The following is a 22,581-nucleotide window of genomic DNA, read 5'->3' on the forward strand; positions in this document are numbered from 1 at the left end:
TTGTTAATGATTTGAAATATGTTATTTAAATGTGCAGTTTTTGAGATTTGAAGATTGTTTGCATGTTGCACACAACAAAAATAGAAAAACTCGGTGATCACCGTTCACTTGCATTAACTTTGCCCGCTCTGCTTCTGATGGCTGGGGTCGCTCGTGTTTTGTTCACCTTATTTCCCGGCTCATACTTTGCAAGTTACAAAACACACGCACAGCGCTGATATGGAATTACATTTGATCCAAAAATAATGAATGTAACTTTTCAAAAAAACTAATAAAAATATAAATTGAAACTGAATAAAATGTCATTGAAACTTAAAAAAATAAATCGCAGGCAACTGTTTGACTTTGTTTTTAATACACTGCATGTTTTGCAAACAGTTTGTTTTTGTGTTTGTTTTCTTTCTTTCACGATGGGCGCATGCGCACGCAGCGACCGGCAGTAGATGAGAGTTTTGGCGTCCTCGTGTTTGAAGTTTTATGTGCGTTTTATGTGTTTTTAATGTTTTATTTTTTCTGATAACATGAACAAGTGCTCCTGGATTTAGTATAGTTAAAATGGACCTTTCTTATTTTGTCGCGCTGTGGCTGTTTTATTTTTTGGCTGCCGGCAATATCTGTGGGACTGTATGCCATGGGAGGACACAGTATTCCAGAGATACATTAATGCAGCTAAACCTTGTTAGTTTAGCTCGGGAAACAGACTTTAAGCTAGAGTTACCAACTTTTATTCGGAGAGACTCTCATGGTCCGAGGAGTGTGGAAAAGAAGAGGAAGAGGGGCAAACGAGGTGGCGTTAGATTACGCCTGAGGAAACAGCGGCTTACCCGGGTTCCTCTGCCCTCGGTTATTATGGGAAATGTCCGGTCCCTGAGAAACAAGGTGGACGAACTTCAGGGAAATGTTCGTTACCAGAAAGATTTCAGGAACTGCTGCATCATGGCATTTACTGAAACGTGGCTCACTGAGTGTGATCGGGACACCAACATGTCAATTGATGGGTTTGGAGTTCCTTTTCGTTTGGATCGACAGCCAGAGGTAACGGCCAACTCAAGGAGGCGGGGTGTGTATATATGTCAATAAACGATACTGTTCCTCTGTGACTGTCAGAGAGCGCATATGCACGCCAGATGTGGAACTTATATCGGTATCGTTGCGTCCTTTTTATTTACCACGCGAGTTTCCCCAAATGTTTATAACGACGGTGTACATTCATCCAAAGGCAGACTCCGTTTCTGCCTCAAACATCATTTTTGATGTAGTGCAGAGGCTGCAGTCGATTTCACCGGATGCACCTAATTTTATTCTGGGTGATTTTAATCATGTTTCTCTCAAACAGACACTCAAAACATTCCATCAATATGTCACCTGTCCAACCAGACAGGGTAAGACATTAGATCTCTGTTATGGGTCAGTTAAAGACGCTTATAAATCTCTCCCGCTTCCCCCTTTGGGTTCTGCTGATCATAACTGTGTTTATCTACTGCCCATATATAAGACTATTTTAAAGAGAGAGAAAACAAAGATCAAAGACATAAGAGTATGGTCAGACGAATCTGTGTCCTGCTTGCAGGAATGTTACAGCTGTACTGATTGGGACATTTTTACACAGTCTTGTGGTGATGATTTGGATTCATTGGTTGATGTAACATGTTCATATGTTGCCTTCTGTAGGGATATGATTATTCCCTGTAAACGTGTTAAAGTATATCCTAACAACAAACCATGGGTTACTAAATCTGTTAAGTCTTGTTTACAAAAGAAAAAGCTTGTTTTTAAACAGGGTACAGCCTCTGATTTGTATATGGTTACAAGAGAGTTGAAGACTGAAATTTTAAAAGCTAAACAAAATTATAAAGTAGAATTGGAGAACAAGATGGCTGCAAATAATTCGAGATCAGCTTGGGCGAGTATGAAAAGTATAGCAGGCCTTCACAATTCCAATAGTAGCAATCATGTTATGATAGATGGTTTTAATTCAGATATTGAATTTGCAAATGCTCTTAATAGTTTCTATTGTCGTTTTGATCATTTTGATTTTAGCAAAGAGATTCAGGAATTGAGTTTAATGCTTAGGGATGATCAGCATTTCAATATTGATCTTCAGGATGTTGTAAAGGCTTTTAATTCTGTACATGTTAACAAAAGCCCTGGTCCTGATAATATCTGTGGCCGGTTACTTAAATCATGTTCAAAAGCCTTAAGTCCTGTATTTCATGGGTTATATAATAAGTCTTTACAGACACAACATGTTCCTAACCTCTGGAAAGATGCTGTGGTTGTCCCCGTTCCAAAATGTAGTGGTCCTAAAATGATTAATGATTTCAGGCCGGTCGTTTTGACCTCAGTTTTAATGAAGATTTTTGAGAAATTGGTTAGGTCCGAGATCTTGAGGCAAACTGAACATGCACTGGATCCCTTACAGTTTGCGTATAGGCCTCATAGAGGGGTGGAGGATGCTACAGTAACACTGCTTAATTTGCTGTTTAGACATTTGGATGGAAATGGAACACATGCCAGACTTTTATTTGTAGACTTTTCTTCGGCTTTTAATACAATCCAACCCCACATTTTAACCAGAAGGCTCTTAGAACAGTTTGACTTGAGCAATAATCTGGTGGGTTGGATTCTTGACTTCTTAACCAATAGGACACAAAGAGTGAGAGTCAATGGTTTTTTGTCTGACCGGAAAAACTCATCTACAGGGTCTCCTCAAGGGTGTGTGTTGTCATCGTTGTTATTTATTCTGTATACAAATATGTGTCAGAGTATTTATGACAATAGAACCATCATAAAATATGCAGATGATTCTGTTATTGTTAGTTTGCTTCAGGAGAACGAGATCAGCCATGGCCCAGTTATTGATGATTTTGTTCACTGGTGTGAGGAATCTTATCTCCAGCTTAATATATCAAAAACTAAAGATATGCTCATCGATTTTAGGAGGAACAGTCACATGAAAGAAGTTACTTTAATTAGAGGTCAGACTATTGAGACTGTGCAATCTTATAAATATCTTGGGACTATTATTGATGCAAATTTGAACTTTGAAGCTAACTGTGTAGCTGTGTGTAAAAAGGGCCACCAGCGTTTATTTTGTCTAAGGAAATTAGCACACTTTCATATTGACCGAACGATAATGACCATGTTTTATCATGCTTTTATTGAGTCAGTTTTGTCCTTTTCCTTGGTGGCATGGTTTGGTCATACATCCTTAAAAGCAAGAAATTCTTTAAACCAGATCGTTAAATGGTCTAGTCGGTTGGTTGGTGAGTCACAGTTGTATCCAGCATCCCTGTATACTAGACAGTTACAGAGGATGGCTGCCTCTATTTTAAATGATGACTCCCACCCGTTGCACAGTGAGTTTCAGCTTCTTCCTTCTGGAAGGAGGTTTTTAGTCCCAAGATGTAGAACAAAGCGGTATAAAAGCAGCTTTATTCCTGCTGTTTTATCGGTGTTAAATAATAAATATTTTTTTTTTTTTTTTTTTTTTTTTTTTTTTTTAGGTATGTATGTTTATATAGGTATAGGTATATATGTACATATATGCAGGGATGTGCATTTGTATATGAAGGTACAGGTTTTATGTATATATTATAAATCTTGTGTGGTGGAGCCCTTGCACATGTATCATGTAACTGTTTTTTTTTTTTTTTTTTTTTTTTTTTTTTTTTTTTGTTGTTGTCTTTGTGATATCGATGCCTTTGTACTCATCATGCTGCAAAACAAATTTACCTGCGGGTATTAATAAAGTAACCTAACCTAACCCTAACCTTCACTGATCTTTACTTACAAAAGCATTTCCAGAGTTTTCATTTATGCTTCTGAAGTTTTCGTTTACGATCCCAGAGTTTTCGTTCGTCTTTCTGGCACAAATCTCTCGCGGGGGCGGGGCCAGCAGTGGTGTGTTCTCATTGGCTACTGAGTTTTTGATTGACAGCTTCTTCTTGACCTGGAAGTGAAGACGTCAGCGTTGTGTTTACAATTACATGTGTGGAGGTGAGCGTCGTTAGTTATTTTATTTAGTTAACATTATCATCTAACATATAAAAGTAATTTTTTTTTAACAATCATCAACAGTTTCAATTGTGAAAACAGTTGAATAAATGTAAATGAAAATATGAATCAATTAAAATCAATTTAAATTCTTTATTGTCACTACAGCATACACACAGGTATCAAAGTGAAAGTGTTGGATGCAAATATGTTGTGAAAGTAACGACCAGAATCCACAAAAACTACATATTCATGTAATACACAGTATTCTCATGATATACTGTACATTACTATAACAGAGCACAAGCACCTATTATAGAATACATGTGTAAAATTCATAAAATTAATTTTATTACCTTTTTTTTTTTTAATATAGTGAATAAACTGTATTAATGAATGGAATGAAATGTTCATGTTGTCTGAATACATTTTGGTTTGACTGTATGACTTTCATTCTCCACATAAGCACAAATATCTTTAAGAAAATAGTCCATCTCTGTGAGCCAATAAGTGGACTGTAATCCACACACGTATGATGGTTGGTGGGAAATGATTGTTAATAATTAAATCAGTTTAAATTATTAGTATTTTTCTCATCTATTGTTTGTGTCTTTAGGACTCGAAGACATGTATTATTTTCCTAAAAATCCTAACTCATGTTTATCTGTAGAAAGAAAGTAATATGCATCATGGACGGCATGAGGGTGAGTAAAATATATGAGAATTTTTTTGGGGTGAACTATCACTTTAACATTCATATGTTGTTGGTATGCTAATCCAAGATCAGTATGGACTAATAAGAATAAAGTACAACCTCTTGTTTGTTTGTGAACTATGTCTTGTTTTAATCTAGAGCTCAAAAAAAAAAAAAAAAAAATATTTGCATAATATCAGGTGTCTGAAGATCAAGATCCCGGTCAGTCAAAGGTGATGTGTCTGAACAAAATAAGACTCTTGTCTGATGGGGACAGTGGATCTCTGGGGCTACCACTCCCTCCTCTGGGTCAGCATCAGAATTTTGTTAATGGAAAAGTTGCTCCACTCCCTGGAAAATAAGAAATCAGATGTATTATAATCTAACAAAACAAACTGCTTTGAATTCCCACATAACAAATTATGCAGACTTTAAATATTTATTTCAAACAAATTATATATAATTTCAGCCATAATTACTTGTATTACATGTATTAGGTTTTGCATTTGGCCATACAGCACTGTGCAAAAGTCTTAGCTTTGTTGTTTTAGCAATGTTTTAATGACCACCCATGCTTATTTTTTTTTTTTTTCAAACAGAAAATACAGGAAATATACACACAAAAAAATCAGAACAAAATTGATTCTATAAGCAAAAATCAGTATTTAACGTGACCTCCTAGACTTCCAGTTTTTTCAAAAGAGAAACTTCTGATCAAATTTTGAAAGTTTTCTTGGCCTTCCAGTCATTTTCCATTCCATTTAGGTTTGAGAGAGCCAGGTTCTCACTATTACTCAAGTGTAAGGAGAGGTCACTAAATACTTGCCACTTTAGCCTGTAGAAGTCTTTTTTTTTCTGTTTTTTTTTAATAATGCTTACAAATTTAAAGTATTTCCTGGTCATGTTCTAATAAGAAGACTGAAAAAAATTACATGGTCACTATACCATTGCTAAAACATCATCTAATGGTGTCCTAAGACTTTTGCACAGTACTTTATGTATTATTATTATTATTAAAGACTACCTTTTCCCCTTTAAATATGATCTAATCCAAGGCTGTATGTAACATTACAGTGCATAACCAGATCCTGTAATGACTGGGTTAAATCAAAACAACACTGCTGTATAAAGTTGGCTCTAAATGAGCTCTAAAATACCTCTCCATCTGAAAAAGCAAAAGCAAGTAATGTTACTTACATTGATTTTGTAAACGTAAAAAATTGTACTCGGTCACTAACGTAACCTCGGTTCCCTGAGATATGGAACAAGTACTGTGTATGGGGGAAAAGTCTCCCTGTTTCCCCGCTACCGAAGCCTTTTCAATAACGCAGGTTAACTGCACCGTCATTGGTTCACTCATAGACAAGTTGTTGAACCAATGGTGGCGCGGCTCAGCTGCGTGGCCTATGGGAAGAGAGCGCGCGAACATTCCCGCCAAAAGGGGCGGGGGAATGTGCTATATAAGCGAGCATTTCGCCATAGGCCATCAGGCCATATCGACTGAAGCGACGACCTAAGCCGCAGCCTCGTGGCACGGCAAGTAACGCAGTACTCGTTCCATATCTCAGGGAACCGAGGTTACGTTAGTAACCGAGTACGTTCCCTTTCGATATTTCACTCGTACTGCGTATGGGGGAACGAATTCAACCGCGCCGTGCCACGGCTGGGGAACGACAGAACTTGACCGGACGCCATAAGGGGGGACCAAGGACAAGTGAAGGCCGAAGCTGCCGTTACCCTGTTACACTACGAAGGAGAGAACTCCTGGGTTTGTGCAAAAAGCGGAACACCTTGAGGGCCGCGAATTTACACTGAAGGGACCCGAGCATGTAAGGTCGGAACGTCCAACTGGTAGAATCTGACAAAAGTGGACGGCGAAGACAAGCCGGCCGCTTCACAAATGTCTTTGATTGAGACTCCACTGGACCAGGCCCACGATGAAGCCATGCCTCTAGTGGATTGGGCCCTAACTCCGATGGGGCAAGTAGCGCCCACAGAGGAGTATGAAAGAGCTATAGCGTCAGCGATCCATTGTGATAGACGTTGTTTTGAGACCGGGGACCCTTTGGTGCGGCCACCAAAACAAACGAATAGCTGATCAGACTGCCGGAGGACCTTTAAGAGCTCTGAGGACCACGGAGAGGTCCCAGGGGGGAACAGTGAGGGGACGAGGAGGATGCAATCGCCTAGAGCCCCTCAGGAACTTAATGACCAAATCGTAGAGGTGGCTTGCCCCAACTCCAAACGCTCCTGGAGGAAGGTTAGAATGGAAGAAACATCACATTCTTCCGGATCTATGTTGCGTGTGGAACACCAGCTAACAAAGACCGACCACTTCTGGGCATAGAGGTGTCTTGTAGACGGGGCTCTCGCCTGTGATATGGTATCTAGCATTTCCCTCGGAAGGTCAGGTGGTTCCCGTAGAGGATCCACAGATGTAGAGCCCAAAGCTCCGGCTGCGGGTGCCAGATTGTTCTGTTCGCCTGAGAGAGAAGGTCCCGTCTCAGGGGGATTGGCTATGGGGCTTTTGTGGAAAGCCAGAACAGCTCCGAGGTCCAAATCTGGCTCCTCCAGAGTGGGGCCACTAACAGAACTCTGTGCTCATCCTCTTTGATTCACCTGATAACCCTCAGGGCGATCAGGGCGATCGGAGGAAAGGCATAAAGAAGGGTATTACATATCTGCTCCCAGATTGTTCTTCCCGGGTATATGAGTTGCTCTGAGCGACCGAACCCTTGGGGATGCCCATTCCAGAAGGCGTTTCGCCAGAGCGCATAAGCGGCTGGACGAAAGACCCCCCTGGCGATTTATATAGGAGACCACTGTCATACTGTCCGACTGGACTAAGACATGGTGATCCGTCAGATAAGCCCGGAAGGCATGGAGGGCCCATGCCACTGCCAGCATTTCGAGGCAGTTGATATGTAGGTGGCTTTCCTCGTGTGTCCACGAGCCGAAGACCGGACTGCCCTCGCACAGAGCGCCCCAACCCGAGTTGGACGCGTCTGTTGAAAGTACCGTTCTTCGTGACACCAGTTGAAGGGGTACTCCAAGTGTGAACCAAGTGGGGTTCATCCAGGGTTTCAGGGCTGCCAGACAGGCCTGATTGACCTTGAGGTGCAGGCGACCGTGACGCCAAGCGTAGGGAGGTACCCGAACCTTCAACCAGTACTGCAGAAGCCGCATGCGAAGTAGGCCAAGCTGGAGAACTGGGGAGGCGGAAGCCATGAGCCCTAGCTACCTCAGGAACAGCTTCAGAGGAAGGTAGGCTTTGTTCTTGATGGAGGCCGTGAGCTGCTGAATGGCCAGAGCGCGCTCTGGCGAGACTACTGCTGCCATACAGACAGAGTTGAAAACTGCGCCCAGGAACGAAATACGTTGAGTGGGAAGCAGTGAGCTCTTGGCTGGGTTGACCCTGAGACCCAGGCACTGTAAGTGGCTGAGAAGCACGGATCTGTGGTGCTCTAGTTCTGTGCGCGAGCTGGCTAGAATGAGCCAGTCGTCTTGGTAGTTTAAAACGCGTATTCCCATCTGTCTCAGAGGGGAAAGAGCTGCGTTCATGCACTTCGTAAAGTGCGAGGAGCCAGGGAGAGCCCAATTGGTAAGCCACACCTTCGAACGCGAATCTCAAGAATCGCCTGTGAGGGGGGGGCTATCTGGATGTGAAAGTAAGCGTCCTTCATATCCAGAGAACAGAACCAGTCGTCGTGGCAAATCTGCGCGAGGATCTGCTTCAGCGTCAGGACTTTGAACTTTCGCTTCATGAGGGAAAGGTTCAGTAACCTGAGGTCCAGAATGGGTCTGAGATCGCCGTCTTTCTTCGGCACCAAGAAGTAACGGCTGTAGAAGCCCGACTCACTCTCTGCGAAGGGGACTATTTCTATAGCCCCTTTTCTCAACAGAGTTAAAACCTTGGTTCTGAGAACATGTGCGTCGTTCGCTTGCACCGAAGTCTGAATGACCCCGCCAAACCGTAGAGGTCTTTTGGCAAATTGGAGCGCGTAGCAAAGGGCTTATGACCTTCAGAATCCAGTCTGACACGCCGGGGATGGCTTTCAAAGCCTCGGCTCGGGTGGCGAGAGGGAGAATATCGGATGACGGCCCAATTAGAAGGGGGTCGAACACAGCGATGGGTGGAAGAGGAAATTTGCTCTTGAACATGTTAGTTCCACCGAGCATGAGTGAGCATTAAGCTCGCTTTCAGTGAGCGCATACGTCCTCATGAACGTGGCTTGCAGGGGCAGGTTCGGCAAGCGAAACACGCAGAGAGACTGAATAAATATGCTACATCGACTGATATGCTGAATATATAAAACATAGTTCTCACCTGAGATGGGTGAGTGTCGTTATATTTCTCAAAGAACGCGGTTTGCAGGGCAGAACCGGCAAGCACCGCGCTGAGAAATTCAGCAAAAACTCGGCAGAAAAACACTGTAATAACTGAAATATATATATATATAACATATGTCTCACCTGACAGGGGGAGAGCGACATGTTACATTTCTCAATGAATGCGGCTTGCGGGGCAGAACTGGCAAGCAACGTTTAGAGAAACTCTACACAAACAGCAGAATCAGCTCCATTAATAGAGTATAAATACGTGCTTCTCGCCGGAGGGGGAGAACGTCACGTCATATTTCTCAGTCGACGTGGCATGCGGGGCGGAACCGGCGAGCGATGCGCATTGAGAAGGAAAAATACACTCATACAGATTGAAAATGTATTATGAGTCTCGCCTAAGTCAGGGGAGAGCAACATGTCAAATGCAGCTTCTGCACAAATCTGCTGTATAAACTGAGTGAATATAACATGGGTGTCACTCAAGAGGAGGGAGAGCAACATGTTATATTTCATAACAAACGCGGCTCGCGGGCAGAACCGGCAAACAACGCATAGAGAAGCAGAATATGCTCAATTAGATTAAGCATATAACATGTTTCTCACTCAGCTGGGAAGAAGTCATGTCATATTTTGAACTAACGCGGCTTGCAGGGGAGGGACCGGCGAGCGACGCGCATTGAGATAAGGAGAAATACACTCAGATAGAAAATGTATCATGAGTCTCGAATAAATCAGGGGAGAACATCATGTCAAATTCAGCTGAGAGTGAGAGCTCGCTCTCGCGCTACCGAGTGAGAGCACGCATCCTCAACGAACACGCTGTGCTCGCCCACCTCCATGCGCTGAACCATTTTGCCCCCCGGTCTTTTCCTGGCAGGCGCGGGAGACGGGAGGGCACGAACGGGGGGGTCGCTCTCTGAGAAGAAGGCGGTCCGCGAGCGTAGAGACGTTAAACTCACGCACTCACAGTGTGGGCATGAGCCGCCGGCAAGCGCGTCATATGCGTGGCATTGAAAAATGCGGAGGCGCCGTGAAAACGGCGATTGGGAGGCTCTTATAACGGCGAGGGCCGGGCTCGTAGCGGTGAAAACCACTGGAAAGTGCTCTGGGGCGCGGTAAAGTGACCGCGGGAAGATACTCTCAGGGCGCGCCGGATGGCGGCAGGAGACACGCTGGGTAGCGGCCGGTTCGCGGGAGCGGGAGGCGGCGGCTCGACGACGGCGCGAAGGCGGCAATCGGCGAGGGCGGGGGCTCTGCGAGGATCCGGCGAGTCAGCTGGGTCCGCTGCGGGGCCTCTTCGACGGCGGCAGAGCTTCTTCTAAGGCGGCGAGCTTCTTTCCCGGCGAGCATGCTTCTGCGAAGATCAGCGAAGAGAAGTGTCAATCGTCGCTGAAGGAGAAAGGACTGATGGCCTATGGCGAAACGATCGCTTATATAGCACATTCCCCCGCCCCTTTTGGCGGGAATGTTTGCGCGCTCTCTTTCCATAGGCCGCACAGCTGAGCCACGCCGCCATTGGTTCAACAACTTGTCTATGAGTGAACCAATGACGGTGCAGTTACATTGCGTTATTGAAAAGGCTTCAGTAGCGGGGAAAAAGGGAAACTTTTCCCCCATACCCAGTACGAGTGAAATATCGAAAGTGAAACTGACTTACCGCGAGTATCCAGATAACGACGATTGATGATAATGATGATTATATCATTCGTCTGTGCTAGGCCTAAGAAATGATCTCACCATAGTAGCAGCAGATACTGATAAAATAACAAAAACGCTTATCTTTACATCACTAAAATGAAATAAGAAGCCGCTTACAGACGCTCACCTCCACACATGTAAACACAACACTGACGTCTTCACTTCTAGGTCAAGTAGAAGCTGTCAATCAAAAACTCAGTAGCCAATGAGAACACACCACTGCTGGCCCCGCCCCCACGAGAGATTTGTGCCAGAAAGACAAACGAAAACTCTGGGATCGTAAATGAAAACTTCAGAAGCATAAATGAAAACTCTGGAAATGCTTTTGTAAGTAAAGATCAGTGAAAGAAAGAAAAACTGTTAGCAAAACATGCAGTGTATTAAAAACAAAGTCAAACATTTTGCCTACGATTTATTTTTTTAAGCTTCAAAGACATTTTATTCAGTTTCAATTTATATTTTTATTAGTTTTTTTTTTTTAAAGTTACGTTCATTATTTTTGGATCAAATGTAATTCCATACGCTGACTGACTCATGGCCGGGTGATCTCCGAATCCCTGTCTCCTCCCCGAAATCACCATAAATGGAGCTTATGAAGCCATAAATTGAGCTTATATCATGGAAATGATATGCAGATGAGGTCATGCATAGAAAAACTATTTCTATGCATAACCTCATCTGCATATCATTTCCATGCATACTCCCATCCACGTGTCAGCATGGTTGACACCGTCAAAGATACAAGACATTGAAATGATTAGATACGGACTACGAATGCCATTTGTACACTTTGCATTGCTAAAAATCATCCAATATTCTTATGTTTTAGAATAAATATATCAAAATATACATAACAGAATTGTATAAAATACTTCAGATAAAGGTTTTAGAATAGAGATGATTCATTCATTTCCACTGGCCAAATAGTATTTTAATTGTTTTTAACAATTCGAATCAAATTTATGCAGTTTTACTGATAAGGTGAACATATCTTTTAGGAAGTGTATAGGCTATTTTTAGTGGAAACAGATAGGCCTACTTATTTATTGCAGTGTAAATACAATTGTCGGTAACACTTTACAATAACAGTACATGAATAACCATGAACTAATACCTGAGTTAATAGTTACTTCAACATGAACTCAAGATTAGTTAAGATATGAACTAATGAAGAGTGATCCTTAACTACGACAGGAGTCATAGGGATTCATGCATGAAAACAGAAGCCTTAACTATGCGTTAATACATGTTTGATAATTAATGCATAAACTAAATCAAACAGTCTCTATAAGAAGGAATAATACATATTTGGACTTTGAAATAAATTTAAACAATTTATTATTGTCAGAATTTAAACTACTGACATCAGCAGCTTCGTTAAACATTACTGAAAGGCACAGGATTAGCTTGCCATTATTTTCACTTATCCTCCTTATCAAACATATAAAATACTAAATACACTATTTATCTTAAAAGGTCTTAATCTGTTTTGTGATATTCTTTCCTATCAAACTAAACTACTGTGACTTACATCAGTTCCTGAGGAATCGGTTCCCAAAAAAATAACCAAACAGGAAACATGAACTAAGGTCATGGAGCGTTTGCTGGGATCAGATTCAGAAGTTCACTCTCCATCCAGACGCAGGCCGTGATCATCCTTTACCTCCATTCTCTGACTTTTTGAAAAGTCACACAACATCACTTAACTGGGCTGAATATAGTTGTGTTAGTACAAGTGCATTTTAAAGTAAGTTAATGATAATCATGAGCTGCATTTGGTAAGTAGTTAACAGTGAATTCATTACGATGTGCCCCCTCAAGTAAAGTCATGATATAAGTATGCATTAACAAACCATTAGTTGATGTTAGTATATTCTTAGTTAATAATGAGTTAATTATGATTGTGCCCCCTCAAGTAAAGTCATGACATAATTATGCATTAACAAACCATTAGTTGATGTTAGTATATGCTTAGTTAATAATGAGTTAATTATGATTGTGCCCCCTCAAGTAAAGTCATGACATGATGCACATATCACACATCATTAACTAATATATGAATAAACACTATAGAGTGCCATCCTTATTCCTTTACACCCCGGTACAAAAAACTAAAATAAAAAGTATTTGTATTTTATTTTTATTTATATAATTAAACATGGACTTGAAGCAAGCCATAAACATACCTGTAAAGACACATAAGGCACATTTACATGTAAAATAGCGCGCGTCACACAAGCTAATGCTAATCAAAGCATATACATTTAAATGACAAAAATACAAATACAGTTAATAACTGTACATAACCTCCTGAAAATCCCAATAAAACATACATGTAAATATGTCTTTAATTATTAATTCGGCTTACCAAAGCAGTCAACATTTATTAGTTTAAAATGCCAACAACACAACAAACACGCCAAGAGAACACCTAGCGTGCGCCACTAATGAGTGTCCCGCCAGAAACAAACCCTACATACTTTAGTTCCGGGAATAAACTATGACTATTTAGCTATGACTAAATATAAATGAGCAATAAAAATCAGAAAACGGTTTAGATCAAATTAAATTTATTAGTGGTAGTTAGTCTATTTTCCACATTTGTTTAGATGGATCTATGTAATTAATGGCTAAATAATCATGTGCCATTCCAATTATTTGTCACAAAGCTGCAGATGGCAGATTATGATATTACAGTGTAAATTATGACAGTATTAAATCACGTTTAATTCAAATTCAGAGTACTTCTTGTTTACTCTTATGGAGCCTGATTTATTTAGTTTACCCCTAAATGTTAATTAATGCATTAATTATCAAACGTATTAACGCGTAGTTAAGGCTGCTGTTTTCATGCATGAATCCTTATGATCTTGTCGTAGATAAGGTATTAGTTCATGGTTATTCATGTACTGTTATTGTAAAGTGTTACCCAATTGTCTTACTCGGCGCATCACTGATAAAGTATTTAAAAAAGAAAACGTGAAAATCTTACAGTTTTCCTCAAATTATACCCTTGAAATACAGTGGTAATTGTTTGATGATGCCTTCACACAACATCAATATCTGTGCAGCTGTGGTTCTACAGTAAGCTATATTATCATCGGACCTATTCAAACTGGACAACGGACCGTTCGACCACCGAATCCAGCAGTGTCTTCCATAATATCCAAGTTAAGTATGCATCACTGATCGTCGTTCTCACTAAATCTTTTTGTCATAACACCTGCAGTTTAAAGAGGAATTATTGCGCACCTATCACTCATCACTGTCATTAATGTGATCGAAAGTAGCACATCTACTGTCTAAATTCATATAATTTTTGTCTTCTGCGTAAAGACTGCGTGTAATTTCAGTGCTCATCGCCATTAGTGAAAGTGTAATGTAAATGTGTATGAAATGAAAATGAAAATGTGAGTTTTCACTTAAGTTTAAACCATTATTTTATTTATTAAAAATGTTATTGTGAACATGCACTGTATTTATGATTAGGACTCATAATTAGGATTTAAAGTGGTTTTCCTTAAAGTGGTGTCACCAAACCGCTGTCTCCAAAATGTTCATACACATGAGTCTGAGCTTGCGTAAATTTTCCCATCAAAATTTGTTTTTTATAAATCAAAACTTATGCATCAGAAGTGGCGTACGCACTTTCAGGGCCTGTTTTGTGCGTATGCAAAGTTTTATAAATGAAGCCCCAGGTAAAATGCCCTCCGCAACGGATTCAAGACCACTCAAACCACTTCAGGAGTTGGTCTGGGATGTATTCCAGTCAAAACTGAACAGGTCTAAATGCATCTGGTTGTTGAAACCACATAAATAAATTTTACTCCTCCCAAAAAATACAAAAAAATAAACCTGTGAGAATGTTATAGGCTAAATAACGTTATAGCCATGACAGCCCTGCATCCCGCATCGAAGCAGATGAGCAGCTGACCCAGCTAGCAAAAATTGTGCGGGCCGAAAGCGGAACGATTAAGGCTGGAACACTCGGCCGATCCTCGGCATGAATCTAGGTCCGATTGCTCTGCGAGCGCTCGGTTTTAACGCGCCCCGAGCACACGGCCGAGCACTCGGTTTTAACGCGGCCCGATTGCGGAACCCCGAGTGAGAGAACGTAAGCTCCCCTCCAATCCCGTTCCTTATTTGGGCTTGTTTAAACTTTGATTTTATTGATTGGTTAATACTAAAATTGCTAAGCAACCGTTATGCAACATAACTGAAAATAAAACATACAAGGTAGCACAAGGATTTCATGTTTAATGCATTTTTTATTTACTTGAACACACATTCTCTCTCTCTCTCTCTCTCTCTCTCTCTCTCTCACACACACGCACAAAAAAAAAAAAAAAAAAAAAAATCAATCAGTTCAAATACGAATTTTCCAATAACATTTTAAACTTTAAAACAGTTTAATTCATTGTCTGTCTATTCGCCCTCTGGCTTCGGCCACCATCCCTATCAGATGCTAGCTGCAGCCACCTGGTGATGAGGAGCTCTATCTCCTTTTCTGTATTGGTCAGGGCATTCCGGCGGACTGCATCTGAGAAAAACACAAAGATAGAAGGTCAGCATGACCATGTGATTTTACTCATAAAACCACCAAAACTTATTTTGGATGCAGGGATACATTTCTTTTTAGTTTAGGAGCACATTCAAAAATTTAGGAGCACCTTCTAAAAAGGCTAGAATAACCTTCCCATTATAAGGAGATATTTGACTATAAAATTAACCTTATTAAATGTCAAATTCATAAATTGAGTTAGAATAATAAGAGGCATCTCTTATTAATAAATAAATACTGTAATAATTCATCTTTGTACTGCAGAGGTGGCATATAGTGGCATTTAGTTATGTTTACAGACTGTTTAATGAGGCTCAGAAGTGGCATTAATGCATTTCAATTCATGATAATGTTATGATGTTAATGTTTTAAATAGAGTTTGAGTATAGAAATATTAAAACTAAAATAAGATTTTAAAAATGGCAAATACGCTGTTATTAGTGTCAACTGAGGGTGCACCCATAGAACCCATTGGCCGGTTGCATAAACAGCCGTGACGTTAAGACTGCGTCTTAAGAATGAGTCTGACTAAATAGCAATTAGTTAGGGCTAATCAGTCTTATTATTTGGCTTTAAATTAGACCAATCTACCTCTCTATGTAACATACTTAAAACAATTATGATCAGTCTTGAAGAAAAAAATTCATGACTAACTTTTAAGACTAGTCTTAAAGGTTTATGCAACCGGCCATCGTCGCGTCAGTCGCACTGTAGAGCCCTGGGATGTCACTACAGTGCAGTTTCCAGCACTGACACTCACCAAGAACCACACTTTTCAAAGTGAGCCCTTTGAATGCAGGCTTTCGGTTGGCCCCACTCCAATTAATGAGTCTCGCCAGCGAAGAGTTCATTGTTCTTTTCAGGACCCGCCCCACGGTGTCTTTAAGAGTCATGCCTCCGACCATTCCAAGAAGAACAGTCTGAAACAAAAAGACATGTACCTTATTAGTTACTTGTAGGGTCTGCACAGTCTCAAGGATGAGCAGGTCCCACCATAAACTGTGTTTAAGCCTCAATTCACGGAACTTTGGTTTGTAAATCTTACATCGATTCCGGCCTGGCAGACACTAATGGATCACGAGACTTTTTTTTTAATGACTGTTGCGATAAGTCCCCTAACCTCTCCTCCGTGACTTCAAAGGGGGTGCAACACCACGGATCGGGTTTCTAGGGACCAGGTCCAAATTCCAAACGGTCATAAAAGGAAAATACACGCACACACCCACAGACACACACACACAGACAGACACACACACACACGGCTCCCCTACATAGAGACTGTATGCACAAACATTATACCTACAAATATGAATATATCTGCCATTGTAGTGCTCGCTGCATGTATGTGTTACTAGTGTAGAATTGTAGAATTGACTGTAGTAGGTTAGTTTTCATGTTAAACGATAGTAATAGAGTGTAAAGTGTATCTTCTTTATATGACGAGAGACACCTGTCGAGTTCGATCTCTCCGTAAAGCTGTGAATCAGAGCTATTCACTCATGTACGTTACATTTCTGCCAAATGCATCGTTCAATGTTTAATAATACTATGAAGAAAATGCACTGATTCAACATACCATAAATTTATTCGGGAGACAGGACAAAGGAATGTGGAAACCCGCCAAATCGCAACGCTAGCATTGGAGGACGTTATCAAGAAGGCGTTCTGGTCTGTTGTCTTTAAAACACCATGACACGCGTCTTTTGGTGGCACAAGTTTTCTGCACGAGTTCCTGCCGTCAAGACGGCCTCTCTTCTTTATTTTCCGGTCATATTACAACAGTTAAACCTTCGTTTGAAACTTCGCCGAAACAACCTCCGGAAGAAGAAGCAACTATCAAACCGAGCGCTCCGAAACTCCAAGCACCCTGACTAACCTATGCAAGTATAACGTTTTTACGATTTTAAATACTGAGTTTCCTTGCTGGCTCTTAAAGGTGAACTGTTACAATTTGACCTGCTTTGATCATCTCTTTCGTTTCTGCCTTTCCCTCTACTTTGTATGTATTTGTATTTACTTGTGTCCATTTAGCCGTATAACCTGTGTATTACCCGTTCGTATATTAAACTCATTATATCCATGCTTTTTGTTCACTTGCTCATTTTAGCAACAACCGAGTCACTTTAACGTTCTGATTCTAATATCCTTGCTCTATATTTGAAGGCTATGATAGAAAGTTAGTCTCCCGGCCCGAGAATGATAATCGTGATAATCTGTGGATAATTTTCCGTTTCGGTGGACGAACTGATAGTTTTCCACATAATTATTCAACCAGAACTAATCATATATGTGATTGATTATAATTAGTTGTAGTTAATTCACCATATATGTTTAATTCCCCGTTGGGTCGATATATGAACGTCATTAAGCTTTCTGAATTATGATATTCATATTTCATCCATAAATTGATTAATAACTGTACATTGCTACATTTATTTGGTGGAGAATGCGGGCATCGTTTTAAACTTGGTTGTTGAAAAAAAAAGCAAGGTAGAATAATTGGTGTGTGATTTAATGTTCATGCGCGCTTTATTCAGTGAGAAGACGCACGAGTCCTCACACTACTCACCGTTAACAAGCTGCTGTTGTGTCTAAAAACACTGCAGGCCTAGCTTTGGGTGACCGTGAAACTGCAGTTCATTAATATTCAGACTCGTATGCAAAAGGACGACAGTCTTTTGCAATACAGTTTTAATATTAATTTCCGCTTGAATGAAACGAGTTGATCGTCATTAAGCGTGTTCTGAAACGAGATTTTGTAGCGAGTTTCCTATTTAATCTCTGCAAAGGCCTTATCTGCCGCTATTTTAATTGAATTATTTGTGTCGTCCAATTATTCAAAAATAGCGTCTCGCTCCCTTGGTAACTAATTGGACTAGCTACCCAAAAGACGTTACCAAATACGAGTCTAATCTGAAAACAGTTTACCTGCTTTATCCGATTTGACTTGTAAAGTTGGAGCCAGTCGAAAAAACGCCCTGATCCAGCGTGACTAATAACAGCAGTGAATTATCCTGCAGTTACATATTTGTGCACTAAAATTTGTGCAAAAACGGGGTCACTAAACCCCGAGGTTCCAAAGTTTTATACTTAGGATAAAAGGTTGCACCAGTCCAGTGAACTGGCACAGAAGAATCCGCCGAGATTCTAAAAAGAGTTTGTATGTGATATGTGCAGTTAGATCAGCTGAAACGCTAATTTAAAAATATCACAGAGGTGGATGCAGTAACGCTGACCAGACGCCAGAGGGCAGTCTGTCCAGGTGGGGCACCCCTCCCTACTTCATTGTTGTGTGGACTCAGTAACGCCACCGTGTGGACGTTCTGAGTTAAAGCTGCTCTCCGTACTTTGAACTGAATTGTCTCCAAATTCGCCCGTGACTACTTCAACGTTGCTGTTATAACTGTTTGTTGATGGTTATGCTTTCCAATCGTTTTTGGAAGGTGGTTTACTTATTTAAATTTGGTTTAAACACGTTTTAAATTTTTAATTTAGATTAAGTTGCCCTTCCAACCAGAGAATTCACTTCCTGGAAGTGCTCCCCCGTGTGGACGGATCCGGAAGTCAATTCCCTGCCATCTGTGTGTCCTTTCCTCTCCTTGGTTCCTTTGGTCACAGATTTATTCTATTCTATTCTATTCTGGTCTATTTCTATTTTATGTTACTCCATTCTACTCCTTTGGTTTAACTCAGTTTTGTTTGTTCTTCTCCCTCTCTTTCTCTTGAGTTATTATTTTATTTTATTTTTATTTTATTAGTAATTGTTTTTTTTTTGTTTGTTTGTTTTGTTATTTATTTTGCTTTATTTACTTCGGAAATTCTTTCCCTTGTATTACTTAATGCTGTATTCTATTCACTCTTAGTCCTGTGTCCTGTATGTTATTGGCTGTCAATAACATACACACACACACCCAAGCCTCCCTTATTTCATACACTTATGTTTAAATTTAATTGAACAACATTCAATTGTAATTTAAGATTAAGTAGTGTCAATCAGTTGGCATTCTGCTTACCAAGAAGCACTCCTCTTTAGGGAATTCACAAATAGGGAAGGCTTTCTCCTCTCTTTGCCCCATGCTGTTCTTCTGTGCATTTATTTCAATTTAATTGAACAAGAGTTCAATTCAAGTTTGAATCAAGTGCCTCTGAATTGTGTTTTTCTTTTCTCTCTCCTTTCCCATTCTATTTCTATGCACTGGTTTAAATTTAATTGAACAGGCTTTAATTCAAATTTGAATCAAGTGCATCTGAATTGGTTTGTTTTATTTCGCCTTTTGTCCGGCTTCCAGCTCAGTTAAGACCCCTATCCTGTTATCCTACACACTTGATTATTTAAATTTAGTTTAAACAAGATTTAAATTGAGATTTGAATGTACAATTAAGTTGTGTTTACTTGACTGTTGGTGTACTTGCAGACAAGGCCCTCTAGCACCCGGTGGTGAGTTGACGGTTGTTCCAGTGGGTTCCAGTGAAGTGGAGTTGCCTGGCCTGGCGAATCTGACACGAGCCTGTGCGTGAATCGCAGAACGTTTCTGGCCTCACACCACGGGCAGCACGCAGAGACATTAGCAGGTTGGGTGTGTCAGGTGCAGGGAGGCGACGAGTCCAGTTGGAACCCAAGGCAATTTTGTTTAATTTCCCTGTTTCTGCTCGACAGAACCGCCCTTTGAGTAACTGCCTGCGGGGTCAGACTCAGGGGTTGGGGAAAATTCAATTTTGACCTGCCAATCTGGCCGTCGGCGTTAATACCTCGCCTGAAAACGCAATTGTGCTGAAGGTCACTGTTTGAGAGGCTGCGTCGTGGTGCAAGGAGGACAGGACGTCCGCGGACACCGCAGTCGGGTGTGGGAACGTCTAGGAGAGGCTGCCCCGTCACTGAGTTCTCATCTGGGCACTCGCAATTCACCCCAGGCCTAGAGTAACAACGTACAGTCCCTTCCCTTAGTGAAAACTACAAGATATTACATATCTTTCATTCCTCTAGGTTCTGGCCAACGCTGTTACTTTTAAGCCATACCCTCCCTCTCAGTTTTATGACTCAACGGCGCCCTCGCCTGGCCCCGTCATAATCCCAGAGGCGATAGGAAGTTTAAGCTCAATTTCTCCCCTTTAGCCCTTCACGTTTTGTTTTATTGCTATTCTACGTCTATTCCTTTCTATTTTGTTTACTGCTCTATTTCTCATTTAATTGCATCCACTCTGTTCTGTTTTCTTTTCTGCTGTGTTTGTTTCTTTCAGTTCACGTAGAAGCAGAACCTGTGAGAGCCACCACGGAAAACTGAGTAATAGATAGACGACCGAGCAGCGAGAGTCACCAAAGGACTCTAAGAACTACCGCCTGTCAAAATCTATAGTTAAATCCGGCACTCACTCACACAAATTGACCTACGTGGTCCTTCTTGGTTTGACAATTAAGTGTCGAACCTACCTTCCACTAACTGTCTGCACCAGTTAACTGGAACCACACAAAAGAATTATCTAATTACGTATTACGTAACCGCTAATCCCTGCACAAGCTTGCATTGGTTCTTGTCTTTGTTGTGCTGTCTTTCTCTCGTCAACAGTAGAAGCCACTATGTCACGAGCATCCAGCCCTGACACCCACTGGGACCATCTCGAGTCCTGGCTGGGCGTCATGACCAACCCGTTCCTGCCCAATGCCGCCGGCGACCTCCAGCACCTGAGCCGCGAGCAGCTGGACGGGGACTTGAATCGACTGATGGCCCACGATCCGATGCAAAGCTACAGTCACAAAGAATGGGCAAGACTCATTGGAGGCCTCACCCACAACCTCATCGCCCAGGCAAGGCTCAATGAAAGGAGCAATGCACTTCTGGAGCAGGAAGTCGCGGCGCTCAAGCTCCAGGCTGAGGAAGCCCGGAGGAACCAGGCTCAGACCCAACATCGTCTTGATCAGCTACTCCTCAAAACCCCAGATCAGCGTAGGACAGCGGAGGAATCTGATCCTGAGCTACAGGAGGAAGTCGAGAGACTCCAAAAGGCCCTCGAAGAGCTCCACTTGGAGACGGGGCGCAGAGAGCAGATGGAAAAGCAATCCATAGAGGAACTAACTGGAAAACTCCAGCAAGGTGAAGCTCTCCTAGCAAGAGCAGAGATTGAACTGAAAGAAAGAGATGCTAAAGCCCGGGCCTGTGAAAATCACCTTAAACTGGCCCGAAGTGAGATCACTGCTCTGAAACAGCAAAGAGACTATCTTAGAGATGAATTGGACACTGTGCACCGAGAACTAAAGCATTCCTATAAACTGCAAAGCGAATTGGGAGGGGACTTGCATGCCATGCAGCTCCCTCTAGCCACTGGACCTAAGTGCCCCAGTCAAGAGTCCCTAGTTCGCGAGGGGGGTGAAAGCCCACTGCCAAAAACGTCCAGCCTCCAAGAACCATGGTCAGGACCAAAGGGATGGGAGCCACCCCAGAAAAGCCGCGCTGCGAGCTATGGCGTGATTCCCAAAGAGCTGGACAAGCTAGCAAAGAATATCCCCACTTTCACTCCAAACCCAGCAGGGGGTGTCGACGTGCACGCGTATTTGCAAGACATTGACTTCCTGTTGCAAAATGTGGCCAACGTGAGTGCATGGGACAAGTTGTATCTACTCCGCATCACGTCCAGCCGTGACGTGCGCAGCTTCCTGGATCGGCAGCCAGAAGCTGTCAAAGCAGACTACCAGCTGCTGCGACAGGCTCTGATCAAAGAGTTTTCTGACCCTGAATCGGACCAAGGGCTCCTCGCGGCCATGGATCTTAAACAGGGCCGACTGGAAACTCCACAAGCATATTACAACCGTATACGAAAGGCCTACTTCGGAGCACGCAACGAACCAGGAATGGAGGAAGATTTCAACTTTAAGACTTTGTTTCTTAGAAACCTGCACACTGCAGTAAGTCACCATCTGGGAGTCCTGGCCTGCCCACGAAGTATGTCTATTCAACAGCTGCGAGATTTAGCCTACAAAGCTTATTCCAAGCAAAGAGCCATATCTGAAAAGACTGTTAAAAATCCAACCATCTACCCGGTCTCTGATCACTGCCCAGAACTGGCCCTAGAGGGCGCACACACACACCACAGTGACAGACCGTTCAACCGAGAGGCGCGGCAGTTCCCAGCCAGCAGAGGGCAGCCTCACCACGAGGGCGCCCATCCCAAGCACCAGAGCAGACACTCTGAAAGATTCTGGGACAAGCCACATCCAGCCAGCAACCAAAGGGTCGGTTCCACATGGGAGACCAGCCGGCGACCCAGAAATGGCTGGCCTTCATCGGATAGAGCCTCA

General features: G+C 41.9%; 1 protein-coding gene across 2 annotated transcripts in view; it reads left to right on the top strand.

The window, feature by feature from the left end:
* Positions 1-20,794, top strand: part of LOC137030813 (collagen alpha-1(XXV) chain-like) — a 222,707-nt gene extending 201,913 nt beyond the window's left edge. The window contains exon 4 of one of the 2 annotated variants that reach the window (XM_067401245.1): positions 20,529-20,794. In XM_067401245.1, coding sequence (XP_067257346.1) covers positions 20,529-20,572 — 44 coding nt within the window. In that variant the 3' untranslated portion in view covers positions 20,573-20,794. Of the gene's footprint in view, positions 1-13,800; positions 13,896-20,528 lie in introns of those variants that run through there. The other variant, XM_067401246.1, reaches the window with a different exon arrangement.
* The last annotated feature ends 1,787 nt before the right edge of the window (positions 20,795-22,581 follow it).

This window comes from Chanodichthys erythropterus, chromosome 11 (genome assembly GCF_024489055.1).
Source record: "Chanodichthys erythropterus isolate Z2021 chromosome 11, ASM2448905v1, whole genome shotgun sequence".
Taxonomy (NCBI): Eukaryota; Metazoa; Chordata; class Actinopteri; order Cypriniformes; family Xenocyprididae; genus Chanodichthys; species Chanodichthys erythropterus.